Here is a 15577-nt window from a genome sequence, read left to right as displayed (position 1 = left end):
GGCCCCAGGCAAGGGAAAGTGAAAACAACGGGGGTAGGTAGCCCCAAGTTTGTCACCATCGCAGAAGCTCAGAGATCCAGGGGTCCTTGGCGCCATTAACCATCCCGCGGTCCTGCTTGGGGCCTGCACACCTGTCTTCTTGGACACCTGCCCTGCTCAACAGAGTTCCCATTCCCTTCACCGTAGCCGGTGTTTATGGACCTCAAGCCAACCCTGTCCGACTGTACTGCTCTCTCGTCCTAGCGGGGTGGTGCTTAGAGCTGGAGAGCTCAGTGCATTTCCTAAAGCACTTTGCGGACGTGAACTCGCCCATCTGCATAATGTGCTTAGGAAGATGCTGATGTGGCCATGGCAGAGGCCCGGATCTCAGAGCAATTAGGAGGTCCGCCCCGGCTCGCGGGAGGACTCGCGTCAGCATCGGGCGCAGCGTCTGGGAGGCCCCGATGCTCGGCTCAGGGGACCGGATGAGGCAAGCAGGCATCCAGCCGCACATCCTTGTGCGATTCTCGGGGGCAGGCGGGCGCCCGCCAGACACTCGACACGGTAAAGACTGGACAGCCAAACACACGGTATCGCTCGCCCCCAGCCCCAAACTCAGGGTGAGCGGCACAGGCAACAAGACACAGACGCCATCTGGCTCCTCCTCCAGGCGCCCTGGAGCCCCGCTGCCCACCCCCTCGATGCACGGCACCATCTTGAAATCTCACCGCTGCTGGTCCAGTGGGACTGCTCCCCGCTGCATGTCCTGTGTAAGCCCGGGGCTGGAGGAAACAGGCCAGCGGGCTCTTCCAAGATGCAAGACTGGGCCCAGCCGCCGGCAGGGCGATGGGAGAGGGGAGGAGCCCCAGAGACAGTCCTCCTGGTTGGCACGAGGGGTACTAGAAAGGGGAGCGGTCATCAGCAGACATCGGGAGGGATGCAGAGGAGGGAGGGGAGGGGGTGCCCCTGGAGCTTTCCTGCTTCATTTCGTTGCCGTCTCTTACTTTAAATGGAATCACGTCTGTCACAGAATCTTCCCAGAAACCCATCTCCATGAGTTGCAAAGTGATCTTGTTCTCTGGATGGACAGCAATGCCCTGAGGCCACTGCCGGCGTCCTCGCCTGACGTCTAAGGTTTCCCTTACCCCAACCCTGCCAAGAGTTAAGAAACTGGAGGAAGAGAGGCGGAGAAGATGCTCGCACTCTGCTTTCTGTGAAGGTTTTTGCTAAAAGCAGACTCTGAACCAATCTAACGAGGTGCCCAATCCAACAGACCCCCTCACGGCTCATTCGCCACCAGCCTACTCACCGATGTCGGTTTCCTTGTGGTTCTTGATGTATTCAGCCAGCTCGAAGTTACCCGCTATGATCGCCACCTGCAAGAGCGGGAATCACGTTAAAGCGCTAAGTTCACGACACTCTTCCACTTCCTGACGGCCTGACAGCAGCATGAGCCCAAACAGAACTTCCTTTTTTAAAAACAAGAGATACTCCCTTTTTTCCAGTTTACTGAGATACAGTCGATACCCCAGCACGAGGCTGAAGGTGTACGGCATGATGACTCGACTTACGTTATTCTGCAAAATGACCACCGTAAGTTTAGTTCAGGGCCATCACCTCATACGGCTACAAAAATGTCTTTCTTTGTGATGAGCACGTGGGGGATCTACTGTCTTAGCAACCCTCACGTGGACCACACGGCACCGTTACCTGGAACCATCGTGCTGAATGTGACATCCCCAGGCTCATTTATCTTGTAACTGGAAGTCCAACTTTGGACCACCTTCACCCACTTCCCCCACCCCCTGCCTCTGGGAACCACAGATCTGATGTCTTTTTCTAGGAGTTTGGTTTAGATTCCACTCGGAGTGAGATCATAGAGTATTTGTCTTTCTCTGTCTGATTTCAGACAGCACAGTGCCCTCAAGGCCCATCCATGCTGTGGACCAATCGTAACTGCTAAAACGGCAGCTACAGTACCCATCGTCCCCAGGCCGAGGCACATCTTCCCACTTTGCCCCTCTCTAGGCCCCTGGGCGTTCTTCGACAATGAGGCCATCATTCTGTGAGAATCTACGTGAGAGAGTCCTCGGCCCAGGAGGCCACAGCGGGGGCAGGTCAAGGGGCTGAGCCTGGAAACTTCCAGGGACCACGTCCCGCATCCCCGCCAGGCCCAACTGGTCCCTACACCCTCCCCTGGGGGGGAATCTATTCCTCTGATTGGTCCCCATAACTGGAGGGAGAGGGAAATCTCGAAAAAGCATTCAAAGCCGTTCACTGGTTTTCACTCAAGCAGAAAAAAACTCCACCCATGCACCTGTGCACGGCAACGAAACGAGCACCTACAGGAAACGGTCCGACGTGAGCCCTACAGAGGCACCGACTAAAGTAAAGAGTCCACCTGGTCCCTGATACACTGCGGCAGCCAGACAGGCGAAGCCAAAGTCCCCTGGAGTGGGCTGGGGCTCCTGGGGAGACCTGAACCAGAGCCCCCATGGGCAGGGCTCTCCGTGTCCCAGACGGGGAGACCTGGTGGGCCCGGGGGCGGCTGTCTCCACCCTGAAACGAGCCGGGCGTTCAGATGCCAGCCTGCAGACACACACGTGGACCGTCAGTCGACTTTCAGTGATGATGTGGGTGGGCCTTCCCCAGTCCTTTGGAGGCCTTCAGAGCAAAGACAGATTTCCTGGAGGAGAAATTCTGCCTCAATTTGTAGCACCAGCTCCTTCCTGAGTTCCCAGCCTGCCCTTCAGACTGCAGACCTGCCAGCTCCCACAGTCCTGGGAGCCAACTCCTTAAAAGAAACCTCTTAAATATATATATATCTCCATCCTGCCAGCTCTGCTTCCCTGGAGAACCCTGACTGATACAGCTTCACGTGGGGGCCGGGGGCTGCGGCGCTACAGAGACCCGGGGACCCCAGGCTCCCGTCCTAGGAAGTGACGTTGATTTCAACTCTTGGGCCCCACCTAATGCTAGGTGCTCTCCAAGGATGCCACCGGCAGGAGCAGCCCGTAACCAAATCCAGCCCCTCCCCGGCCTGCTAATGTCAGGGGGGCCATGGCAGCCCTGCCCACACCAGCCGGGGGCCGTGGGGGTGGAAAGCAAGGGCCGGGGTTAGAGCCACCTGGCGAAAGGCGCTTCACCAGCCTCCCGCACGGTGACCGCCCCTCTGGGACCCAGGCTTCAGACCATGGATCCTTGAAACACGACGGGGACAGAGGTGAGGACCCCGGGCAGGAGGTCCTCACAGGCCCCGAGAAGCCAGTGACCTAGCGTGCTGGCATTTATGATGTGAACGTAAAAGGGCGGCTCTGCAGGGTTACTCGTAACACGTGACCCAATGTCATTTAGGTGACAAATGGTCAGAATCATTCCTGGTCAGAATTCCCTGGTGGTCCAGTGGGTAGGCCTCCACGCTTCCACTGCGGGGGGCCCGAGGTCAATCCCTGGTCAGGAACTAGGATCCCGCAAGCCACGTGGCGTGGCCAAAGAAAAAAGGAAAAAAAAAGAAAAGAAAGAAAAGAATCATCCGTTGTCTTCCAGCCAGACCCTCAAAGGTAAAGCTCGCTCCCACCCGTCGGGATGGCTACTGTCAAAAGACAGAAAACACGTGCTGGCAAGGATGTGGAGAAACTGGAAGGCTTGTGTATTGCTGGTGGGGATGCAAAATGGTACAGCTGCTGTGGACAACAGCATTCAGGTTCCTCAAAAGAATTCCACATATGGGATTTCCCTGGGGGGCCAGTGGCTAAGACTCCACCCTCCCAATGCAGGGGGCCTGGGTTCCTTCCCTAGTCAGGGGACTAGATCCCACCCACACGCCGCAACTAAAAGATCCTGCGTACCACAGCGAAGATCCTGTGTGCTGCGACGAAGACCCGGCACAGCCAAATAAGCAAGTAAGTAAATAAATAAGTAAATAAATATTTTTTTAAATTCCACATAGAACTACTATATGATCCAGCCGCTCCACTTCTGGGGATTCACCCAAAGGATCTGAGAGCAGTTACTGTATAACGGTTAGTTTTACGTGTCATCTTGACTGGGCCACAGCGGGCCTAGATATTTGGCCAACAATTATTCTGGGTGTTTGGGGCAGGGTGTTGCTGGATGAAGTTAACATCTGACTCAGTAGACTGAGTAAAGCAGATTGCCCTCCCCAGTGTGGGTGAGCCTCGTCTAATCAGCTGACGGCCTGACTAGACCAAAAAGGCTGAGTAAGAGGGAACTCCTGCTGCCTGATCGTGAGCTGGGACGTCTCTCTTTTCCAGCTTCAGACCCTGAGAAGCGTCAGCTTTTCTTGGGTCTGGAGTCTGCCGGCTTTTGGATTGAAACTTACACCATCAGCTCTCCTGGGCCTCCAGCTCGCCATGACCTCAGATCTTGGGCTTCTCAGCCTCCGTAGTAAATCTCTTTGTGTGTGTGTGTGTGTGTGTATTGTGCAAGTGGGGCGCTGCTGTAACAAATAACTAAAAAGGTGGAAGCAGCTTTTGAAGTGGGTTGATCCTGGGAGAGTTTTGAGGTGCAAGGTAGGAATATAGATGTTAAAGGTTATTCCGATCAGATCTCAGATGGAAATGAGGAACTTGTTACTGGAAACTGGAGGAGAGGTGATCCTTGTGATCAAGTGGCCAAGAGCTTGGCCGACTTGCGTCCTGGGGTTTTGTGGGGGGCACACCTGTGAGCCATGAACATGGACCTTTAGCCGAGGAGCTTCCCAAGCAAAGTGCTGGAGGGCTGCTGACGGTAAAATGCAAAAAGATGGATGAATTGAAGGAGGAATTGTTTGGCAAGAAGGAACTGGAATGTGCAGATTTGGAAAGTCCTCAGCCTGTCCGTGGTGCAGGAAATGAGGAAGCAGGTTCTGAAGAGAACGCTGAGGGTGTGGCTGGACCATCACGTGATAACGAGGTTGCAGAATTATACGCGCATAGGTACTGCCAGTTTACTCGGAAGGGGGTAGAGTCGTAGGGTGAAGCGAGGGGAGGCTGTCGGACTTCTAGGGTTTAACAAGACGGCACGATAGAGCCACTCAATTGCGAACATGTGCTATTCTTCAAAAAGAGGGGAAAATGACCCCAAAAGTGAGTCAGAGAACATCAGGGCCACTGCCTTGGTTTCAACGGGTCAGAGAGCCTTTGCCAGAAGCCTTGGGGGTAGGATCACCCTGCCGCACTGTGTGGGTGACACTGCCGCCCCGACGGGCCTAGGGGACAGAATGCCGAACCGAAGAGGAGAGTTCTACGTCTTAAGGTCTGATCGATTCACCCCGATAGGTTTGGGACTTGCTTGGGACCTGTTGCTCCTTCCTACTTCCCGATTTTTCCCTTTTGGAACGGGAATGTCTACCCTATGTTTGACCCAATGTCGTGTTTTGGAAGCACATAACTTGCTTGGTTTCACAGGTTCATAGCTGGAGAGGAACTGGCCTCAGGATGACTCGTACCTGAAGTTTCACCCACACCTGACTTAGACAATATTTACATGAGACTTGGACTTGAGAGTTTGGGGGTGGTGCTGAAACAAATGAAGACTTTGGGGGCTGTTGAGGTGGAAGAATGTATTTTACATGTGAGAAGGACATGAATTTGGGGGCCAGGATGTGGAATGCTAAGGACTGGATGTTTGTGTCCCCTCAAATTCATATTTTGAGGCTCTAACTCCCCAAGTGACAGTGTTAGGAGGTAGGGCCTTCAGGAGGGGATGAGATTAGATAAGGTTATGAGGGTGGGGCCCCCATGATGGGTTAGTGCCCTTATAAGACACACCAGAGAGCTTGCTCTCTCTGCCATGTGAGAACAAAGCACGAAGGTGTCCGTCTGCAAGCCAGGAAGACAGCTCTCACCAGAACCTGACCACGCTGGCACCCTGATCTCGGACTTCCAGCCTCCAGAGCTGTGAGAAATAAATTCCTGTTGTTTAAACCACCCAGCCCATGGTATTTTGTCAGAGCAGCCTGAGCAGATTAAGACAGCGGGGACTCAAACAAACATTTGCACACCCATGTGCATAGCAGCATTAGTCACAATAATCAGAAGGTAGAAGCAACCCAAGTGTCCACTGAGGGATGAACGGATACATAAAATGTGGTAAATACATAGAATAGAATATTATTCAGGCTTAAAAAGAAATGAAATTATGACACAGGCTACAACATGGATGAGCCCTGCAGACATTATACTAAGTGAAATAAGCCAGAGGCAAAAAGGACAAATCCTGTGTGATTTCACTCACAGGAGGTCCCTGCGGGAGTCAGACTCATGGAGACAGAAAGTAGACAGAGTTTCAGGTTTGCCAGATGTAGAGTTCTGGAGAGGGACGGAGGTGATGGTTGCAATGTACTTAATGCCGCTGAACTGTACCGTTAAAAATGGTTAAGACAGTAAAATGTGTGTTATCTGTATTTTACTGTAATTAAAAAAAAGGTAAGAGTCCACCTGTGCGGATCGGAAGGGGAGAAGGTCAAGTACGAGAACACGGACCCACCGCGAACAGTCAGGCAGGTGTTAGGAGAGACACCGGGGCTTAGGAACAGCCATCCCTCCACAGGCAGGGGCTGGGGCTGGGGGTGGGGGGGATGACCCAGCCCTAAGGAGGGTGAGGGAGGAGGGGCCTGGGACAGCGCACAGCTGAGCAGGGAGAACCTATCTAGTTAGCAGGATGGTCCCGGGCATATGGACCTATCTGCGGCTACTCGCCTCCGGGTAATCTCGTCCAGACTCCCGAGCTGTTGCTTCTGCTGGGAGTGAAGGTAAGCAGGCAGGCACCTTCAATCAGAGAGACAGAGACCGAGATGCCCCCCTCTCTAAGGGAGATGCCGCTCCCCACGGCTCACCTATTCCTACGGGGAGCTGGCAGACAGGTGCCGTAGAGGAGAGGGGCTCTGGCTTCAGGCTGCCTGGCTGCAAATCCCACACCTGTACTAGGTGACATCAGGCATGACGCTTAATCCACGGGCCTCGGTTTTCTCAACTTTAAAATGGGTTTGGGGGACTTCCCTGGTGGTCCAGTGGCTCCCTAGGCAGGGGGCCCGGGTTCGATCCCTGGTCAGGGAACTAGATCCCACATGCATGCCGCAGCTAAGAGTCTGCATGGCACAACTAAAGATCCCACACGTGGCAACAAGGATCCACAACTGAGACCCGGTGCCGCCAAATTAATAAACAAATATTAAAAAAAACGGGTTTGTTGTGGGGATTCGATGAGATTACGTATGTAAAGGTTTAGAGCAAAGCCCGGCACACGGTGAGCCCTAAAAATGTCTGCTGTTACTACTGTTGTTCACGTGCTTCTTACTGACTACTTGTCTGTAAGCAGCGGACAGCTCGTTATAAAGGTCCCCTAAGCGCCCACGATAAACACGCCATCAGAAACATACAAGCGCACACCGCATATCTGCGCTCCAAGGCACACCCAGGACAGCTGCCGAAAATAACCTAAAAATGGACCCGCAACCAGCAATTCCGAGCTTATGCTTCCAAAGAAAAGCTTTAAGAGCTGCAGACTGAGTTACCGCAGCACGGAAGCCACAGGCGCTCTTCTGGCCAAAAGAACCGAGTCCACGATGCAAGTGAGAACAATGCAAACTTGTATTTGTGGTAACTGGCTGACTGTTTCTCCCTGGATGATTTCAAGGCCAGGAAAGTCCTCTCCTGCAGGAAGCAGCCGCCTGCCTGTCCTGCTGCCTGCCCCATGCTTGGGCATCCCACGAAGTGTATGATGGGAGGATGGAGAGCGGGCTGGGTTTGACGGAGGCATCTCAGTTCCATCCAGCAAGCGTCTGGCTGCTGGTTTGATGCATAAAGAAGGCAGAAGGTTGGGGTCTGTTTTCTTTGGTTCCAGGCATACGATATCCATAATAATAATAAAATCAAGTTACGCCAAGCCCTTAGGTAGACACACTGTTTGTTCTAAGGGCTTGACATGGATAGAGCCTCTTTGATCCTAACAACTCTATGAAGTGGGCACCGTTTTCTCTACTTGACATGTGACGAAACTGAGGCACGAAGAGGTTACGTAACTTGCCTGACATCGCACAGTAGTCAGTGCTGAAGCCAAGATATTATTAATAACTCAAGCCGTGCAGGGCCAGAATCCTGATCTAATTTTCAAGGCACAGAATGATGTCTGTAAATAATTTTGATTTCCATCACATGGCATTTTAAAAACAGTTAACCTGTAACAGAATCGCAGTTCGGACGCCTTAGTAGAAGAACAGCAGCACAAGGAAAAATGTGACAGATTGTTCTCGAGGGCTTGTGACAAGGCACGGGCAGCGTGCTGCGTCGGCTGAGTGACCACAGAATTCTCTGTTGTGAAAAGTGCAGGCAAATGTGCTTCCTATAAGGATGGACGCTGCCATTCACAGGTTCCTCAGGATCTGAAAGTGAGGACTGAGCCCTTCCCGGCTTACCTGTCCTCCTCCCCCACCTCCACACCCCCTCCCTTAACTCAACTTGCCTTCTCCCGTCTTGCTCTCAACACCGTCTCAGCAACACGTGCCAAAGCCAGGCGTCTGGGCATGGCCATAAGGAAAGGCAGGTGTCCAACTCGAGGGGAAATGTCTGGAAACCCAGGACAGCAAGGACTCCCTTTTGGACTCACAGGCTCCTCCTGTACCCTCCTTTCTTCAGCCATCGCCAGGCTTCATGGGTGGACGCAGGGAGGGTGCTGGCGGGGGTACCGGGAGGAGGCACTCCTGGTCGGAGCAGTGAACGTGCCCCATCGGTCCACACCACAGGCAGGATGGATGCGGTGGAGCGGGGGAAGGGCAGAGGCTGGCTGGGGACAGACTGGAGGGTCCTGTGAAGGATTCAGAAGGGAAAGGCTAAGGGAGGGGGAAGGGGAAGCTGGGACGAAGTGAGAGAGTGGCGTGGACATATATACACTACCAAACGTAAAATAGATAGCTAGTGGGAAGCAGCTGCATAGCACAGGGAGATCAGCTCGGTGCTCTGTGACCACCTAGAGGGGTGGGATAGAGAGGGTGGGAGGGAGGGAGACGCAAGAGGGAGGAGATATGGGAACATATGTATATGTATAACTGATTCACTTTGTTATACAGCAGAAACTAACACACCATTTTAAAGCAATTATACTCCAATAAAGATGTTTTTTAAAAAAAAAAAAAAGGCTAAGGGAGCCGGGGCTTCTGCAGAGAAGAGGGAAAGAGAAACCCGCGGAATGGAGAGGCGGCGGGGAGAAACCATAGGATGTGAGGGCAGCCACAGGAAGAGCAGCTCGCCAGGGGCTGGGCAGTGGGTGGGGGAGGACCCAGATGGCAGGTGGCCAGTTCTGTGGTCCACACCGGTCACTTGCTGGGGCCTCCAGGGAAGACACGCGGAGCCCTTCTTGTCCCCTTCTCTCTGCAGAAGCGGGGCTGCGCTTCCCCGCCTAACACAGCCGCCGCAGGGTGAGGCTCTCACGCTTGTGGCTCCCCATTATTCTTGCCCCGAGGCACAGTCAGCACCTGAACATGGCTCACTTTATAAAGCCTCAGATGTTGCCTTGTTACTGACACGATGCATTTCAGGTGTTCCAGCGGTCCGGGCAGCATCGACGGTTACAGTTTCGAAGGATGCGGGGATGCGCCATGAAGTCATGACCCTTTGCCGATGCTGACGAGGTCCCTTCCGAGAGGCCAACGGAGTGTGGAGAACGAGGTCAGATGGAACCCGCTGCCCGATGACCCCAGGGGCTCTGCCTCGGTGACCAGGCTGCGGGGAGTCCTGAGGATGCAGGAACGTTGGCAAGGGCAATCCACGTCTCCCCAACAGCAGCATGCGGTGGGCAGGGAAAGGTGCCCCAGATGCCTCTCCACCTGGCAGGGCAACCACCCCGCAGCAACACCCCCTCCGCAAGCTTGCTCCCTCCCTCTTCCTCCTGGACTTGAATGGCCGAGGGCAAGGGCGGGGCTTTTGATCTGTTTCTGTAACTCAGAAATCGACACCTCAGATGACTTGACTTCAATCCTTTTTTTGTGTTGTTTTGTTTTGTTTTTTACAAAATTTGGTCCTTGAAGGATGTTTTCACAATCCATATATGACAACATAGCTCACAAGGAATTACGCTCGTAGAAAGATGAGGTTTGGGGACTCCACCTGGCATCACAGGAAGTACCACAGCAGAGCAGGACCCAGCGTCACGGGGAAGACAGCAGTCGGGGCTGCCTTGTTCACGAGAGGCTGGGCCCGGGGTCCAGGCTCCTTTGTGACCAGCATCTCGACACCTCAGGTCCTGGGCGTTTCTCCTCCCCCCACGTGTGTCCCAGCGGCCGCTGCCCACACCCCAGTACTCCGTGAGAGCCTGGAGGAAATGCACAGGGATGACGTCCTTCTAGAACCCCGAGCTCTGCCCCATCCTCATTCCCGTGTCTAGCCTCTGTGCGAGGGGGCCCGTCACAGAGGGAGTGCCCCCAATTCCCAGTGAGCCCCTCACTTCTGGCGCTTATTCCAGCCCTCTAAGCTACACCTGAATGAGACAGATTCTCCCATCCACCCAGTCTTGGCATCCCCCCCACCAGCGATGCTTGTGGGCAGACACTGGACCACTGTCCTGTGGGCAGACACTGGACCAAGGTCACTGTCCCCTACAGACTCAGGGACACACTCCTCAGTGAGTAAGCAGAGGAAAGGTTCAGGCTGCAGCCATCCTGGGTGCCTGAAAATGGTCCATGTCTCGGGCCAACGGGCCATGCCGGATGCACACGGGGGCCTGGGCAGGTCAGTGCTGTGTGTGGTGCAGCAGCGGGTGCCCCCTGCTCAGGGTCCCACAGGTGGTGTGAGGTACCACCCCCTAACTGCACTGGGCACCTGCCTGTCATCCCTACCCAGGTCAACAAAGAAAGCTGACCCTGCACACCTACTATGTGCCAGGCTTTGTGTCAGACACTGGGGGCCCGGGTGAAACCCCAGTCCTACCCTCAAGGCTGTCCCGCAACCAGATGGCTGGAATCCCACACTGTCTCCTAACATGCTGTGCCCTCCGTGGGGCTTAAGGACCACCATGGGGAAATGTAAGGAACAGAACGTGCAGTCAGGCTCACACGGCTGAGGGGGCTCGATACAGCACCAGGAGCAAGGACAGACCCAGGGGAAGATTTGATGGAGGAAAATTAACTCGACAGGCAGGTAGGGGAGGAGAGTGCAAGGCAGTCTGGTTGGTCCTCGCTCAGACTTTCTGCTGATCTATTTCTACCCCTCCTGTATCAGGCAGCCCCCTCCAAAGAGTTTCCTGGAAGACTCCGGCACCATGTGCAGAACACCCTCTGTGGGCTCAATTCACCCATCCATCCATCCATCTATCCATTCATCCATCCGTCCATCCATTCACTCAGCTGTTCGACCACCCTCCAGTCACCTACTCATCCATCCACCCATCCACTCTACCATCCACCCAATTATCCACTCATCCTGCCATCCTTATATCCACCCACACACCTATCCAACCACACATTCACCCTCCCACCCAATCACCTATTCACTCACCCACCCATGCACCCGCCCATACAACCATCCCTCCACCCAGCCAATCGCCCACCCACCCAATCATCTACTCATCCACTCACCCAGCTACCCATCCACCCATCCACACACCCGAACACCTACCAGCATACCCACCCACCCAGCCACCATAATCTGACGTCACCATTTGCCATGCCCTATGCCACGTAGCACTTAATCTGGTCTATTTTAAAGCTGCGTAAGTTGCGTAAGTTTGCGTAAGTTTGCATTCTGCGTAAGTTTGCATTCCATGTGAGGAAATGACCCTATCTGAGCCCAGGTATCTAGTGGACTTGCATCCTTTTCCACCTGTCACCTGGTCCAGTGCTGAGCTCCAAGTAGATGCCTTCCTGCGAGGGCTGGAGGAGGGGCGGCGCACACGGACCCTGGCACCTGAGTGTCAGTAAATCTTCCAGGGAGCTGGGCTGCCCCATTTGGACATTCCACTCGGTCTCCTGGCTCTGGTGGTGGGCGGCCAGTGCCCTGGAGATGCTGTGGCCCTGCTGTGGTGCCCACGGTGGGCCCCGCTGCACCCCTCTGGGCTGGCGCTGGAGTTGGAATCAGGGTGAGGGAGAAGCTGTCTCTGTTCTCATCACTAGCGAAACTGTCATCTCCTGGGATCCGCAGCCAGAATGCGGAGGAAACCCACTCTCCTGCCCCGAACGAAGCATCCTCTTCTCCCCAAAGCCAAACGTGCCTCCCAACACAGAGCTATTTATAGGCGGCTCTGAGATCCTGACACGTCCTCGCCAAAACCGGAAAACAGCTCCACACAAAGACAACGACGGAAACCACGGGCTCGGCCCGTCCCCTTCTTTGGCTTTCCTTCCAGATGACACCATGTCCCCTACTCGAGACTCCAATGGTGAATCAGGAAGTGACTGACACCCGAAGACCCGGGAGCCTGGGAAGGTATCTTACTTCGAGCATCCTTCACGCATGCGGGGAGGGGACTGGGCCCCAGGCTCAGGGGGGTCAGAGGTCACGGACTCTACCAGACAAACGCCAAGGGAGTCTCCGCCGCCTCTAGGGTGGGCTCCGGACCAGGGAGGCCGTGGGCAATTCTGTAGGTTCCAGACGAATCCCCTGTGGAGCCGGGAGCCTCTGCAAATTGACGTGCCACCTGGAGGCTCAGGAACTCCACACGGAACTCAGCGGGGCTGCCTGGAGAGACCCCCCTCGCCAGTGGAGGCAATCGGCATCCGTACCACGGAAGTGCCGGCGCCAGGGGCTTCCGGCACTGAGCCAGACGAAGCAGCCGGGGCTGCGAGGGCACGGGCACGGGCAGTGCCTTGCTGGGTGACCCGCCTGCCTCCCCAGGTTAAAGCGGGACCCTGAGCATTCCTGGGACACCCGTCCAGGCGAGGCCTCTCCTTTGCTGGAACCCCAAGGCTGGGGGTGAAATGGCCTCCTTGTCCCCTGTCCCAGGAGTGAAGGGGACAGCCTGGGCGGTGGTCAGCCTTCACTGGGCAGTGTGGTGCTGTGGTCACGGCCACAGACTCCCCGGCGTGGATCCCTCTAGCACAGACACTGCAGACACGCTACCTCACCTCCTCCGTAACTGGGGATAATTTACAAGTCTAACCCTTCGGTGATGCTCGGAGGATTAAATTGTTCACACTGATAAATGGCTCCCAGCAGAGCCTGAAATTCCACAAAGAAAACTCCAGGCCCAGGCGGCTTCTTAGATGAATTTTCCCAAACGCCGAAGGAGGAACTCACACCCATCTCACCCAAATGCCTCCAGAGAATAAAGAGGGAGAACTTCCCCAACTCCATGGACGAGGCCAACATGGTCTCAGTGCCAGGGCTCCGCAAGGGCAAGAGTCACCTCTCCCAAAGACGCAGGAAATCCCAGGCAAATACGAGCAGATCGAATGCAGAGGTTGTGTATGAAGGAGAGGACGTCACCATTATGTAGACTTATTACAGGAATAAAAGAGCCATCAGTATAATTCACCACATTAACAGAAAAAAGGGAACGTCGGTAGGATCGCTTGATGGTTGCAGCAACTGTTATCAATTTTCGTAAGTACGTTACCAGAAAGCATTTGATGAAACTTAATACTGATTCGTGATAAAACTTCATAGACCGGGAATAAAAGAGAACGTAATCTGCTAGCGCATCAGTGAAACATCTCACTGCCTAAGAAGCCTCCACGAAGCAAAACGGGTCACGGCTCCGAGCACCACTGATGTGGGCTCCCCGTGCCTTAAGTGGGGGTCCAGCTGGGCTGGTGGGTCCGATGACCTCACCGCATGTCTTGGCATTGACCGAAGCCCACGTGGTTGCTTCCACCAGGCCTCCTGGCCTCGGCAGACACGACTCCCTTCCACGGTGGCCTCAGAGCAGTGTTCCACCTGGGTAACATCTAGAGCTGCCAAGCCTCCAGAGGGCAGGCTCCGGAACCCCACGCTGCAGCACCACTTCTGGAATATTCTACTGGTCAAAGCACACGACCAGAGTCAAGGCCCGAGGGGAAGTACACTCCACCTCTTTGGGGAGGGGCTACAAGTCACCATGGCCACGCTTCTCAATCTCCTACAATTCCACTCCGCACTGCCTGGTGACCACAGCCTGGGCACATTCACCGGTCCCCACGGGGGTGTCTCGTCTGTCCTTTTGCACCTGAAACCAGGCGGAAGCCTCAAAGTTCACACAGCCATTCAGAATTTGTCTCCAGACTCCAGAGCCTACACTCCTAAGTGCTGCACATGGTGTGTCAGGTTAAAGTTGTTTCAGAGCAGGACACGAGCCTCTGTCACTTACCTCCCAGGGAGGCTGGGGCTCAGCCCCAGAATTCCTCCCTGCTCACACAGAGATGCTGAACCCGCAGTTGTTGCTGAGAATTCATATTTATGGAGAAAACCTCTCTTCAATGTTCAGAAGTTGCTGACCTGATCAGCACGTGAGGTCAGACTCGATCTAGCTGGTCTACTTCTAGCTGTGGCAACACCAACCAGGGAGAAACCTCCCAGGCCCCGGGAAGGGGACCGCGACCCCCAACCCCTCTGATGCAGAAGAGACCCTGTGCACGGTATTATCCAGTCCTCAGTGGTATAAAATATTCATGACAGTCAAGGGAAAAGCAACCATAAGAGAGGCATAAAAGTCTACCACATGCATGAAAGAATGAGAAATGATTCCTTCCCATGGACCCAAAGTACAGTCCCTCTCCCAGATGGGTTTGCCAACAAAATGCAAATTTCTCCTTTGAAATAGCAATGGCTTTGAAGGACACCGTTTGCTCCCAGGAATCTTGCTAAAAAGCAAACAGTTCTTCGTCGTTTGCAAAAAAAAAACAAAACACAAAACTGCCTTCATGAGGGCAGCTCCCGATGGGACCAACAGGTTGGAGAGGCGTGAACCCAAGGGGGACGTAGGACTTTTCTACTTGTCCCCTCAGTCCCCCTGACTCACAGGGCAGAATGAACGGAACCACTGTATGGTGAGAATCTGAGATTCCGGGGATTACAGACGCTCCTAGATTGGCTTCTACCATGCTGTCTTAAAGATGACTACAGTGGTCAAGCTAATAGCAACAACGACGGCTCATGCTGACTCAACAGGCATGCTCACCCGAGCACCTAAATGCAGTTATCTGATTTAATTCTCACGCCTGGGAAGGAGAGCTACTGTGACTCCTGTTTCCCAGATGAGGGAACAGGCTTTAAGAGCTCCAGGAAGTTAGGTGTGTACCTTTCGTACAGGTAGACCTTGCCGTCTGATCACAAAGCCTGGGGCTATGATGCGGTGCTACGTACATGGCCTCGCATGGCTCTCACCCCAGAAAATTCTCCTGCACCTGGGCTTAGGCGAGGACCCCTTGCCTGAAAAGAGGTCCGGGAGAGATTAATAATGAGATCTGATTCAGAAGCAGAAATTCAGCACCATTTTCTGCAGGTCAGCAACCAAAGAAAGGAGTAACCGTTGAGGCCACCGGACACCCGTTAGTGGATCAGCTCAGGCCACCCCAGTAAGTCCCACAGCCTGGGAGGCTCAAACCACAGACATTCACTGTCTTCAGTCCTGGAGGCTGGAATCTGAGACCCAGGTGTGGGCAAGGCTGATCCTCCTGAGGCCTCTCTCCTCA

At 54.3% G+C, this 15577-nt stretch overlaps 1 protein-coding gene across 5 annotated transcripts in view; it reads right to left on the bottom strand.

Annotated features, from left to right (window-relative positions):
* The window catches only part of SHANK2 (SH3 and multiple ankyrin repeat domains 2), a 548806-nt gene that overhangs the window by 334029 nt on the left and 199200 nt on the right, over positions 1–15577 (bottom strand). For 3 of the 5 annotated variants that reach the window (XM_067747966.1, XM_067747967.1, XM_067747965.1), the window contains exons 11-12: positions 1289–1355; positions 708–878 (exon numbers count right to left, since the gene is read on the bottom strand). In XM_067747966.1, the coding sequence (XP_067604067.1) occupies positions 708–878; positions 1289–1355 (238 nt within the window). The remainder of the gene's footprint in view (positions 1–707; positions 879–1288; positions 1356–15577) is intronic. The other 2 variants (XM_067747968.1, XM_067747972.1) reach the window with 1 other exon arrangement.

Source organism: Pseudorca crassidens, chromosome 9, assembly GCF_039906515.1.
Source record: "Pseudorca crassidens isolate mPseCra1 chromosome 9, mPseCra1.hap1, whole genome shotgun sequence".
NCBI classification, from domain to species: domain Eukaryota; kingdom Metazoa; phylum Chordata; class Mammalia; order Artiodactyla; family Delphinidae; genus Pseudorca; species Pseudorca crassidens.
This window is presented reverse-complemented; position numbering and strand designations above follow the sequence as displayed.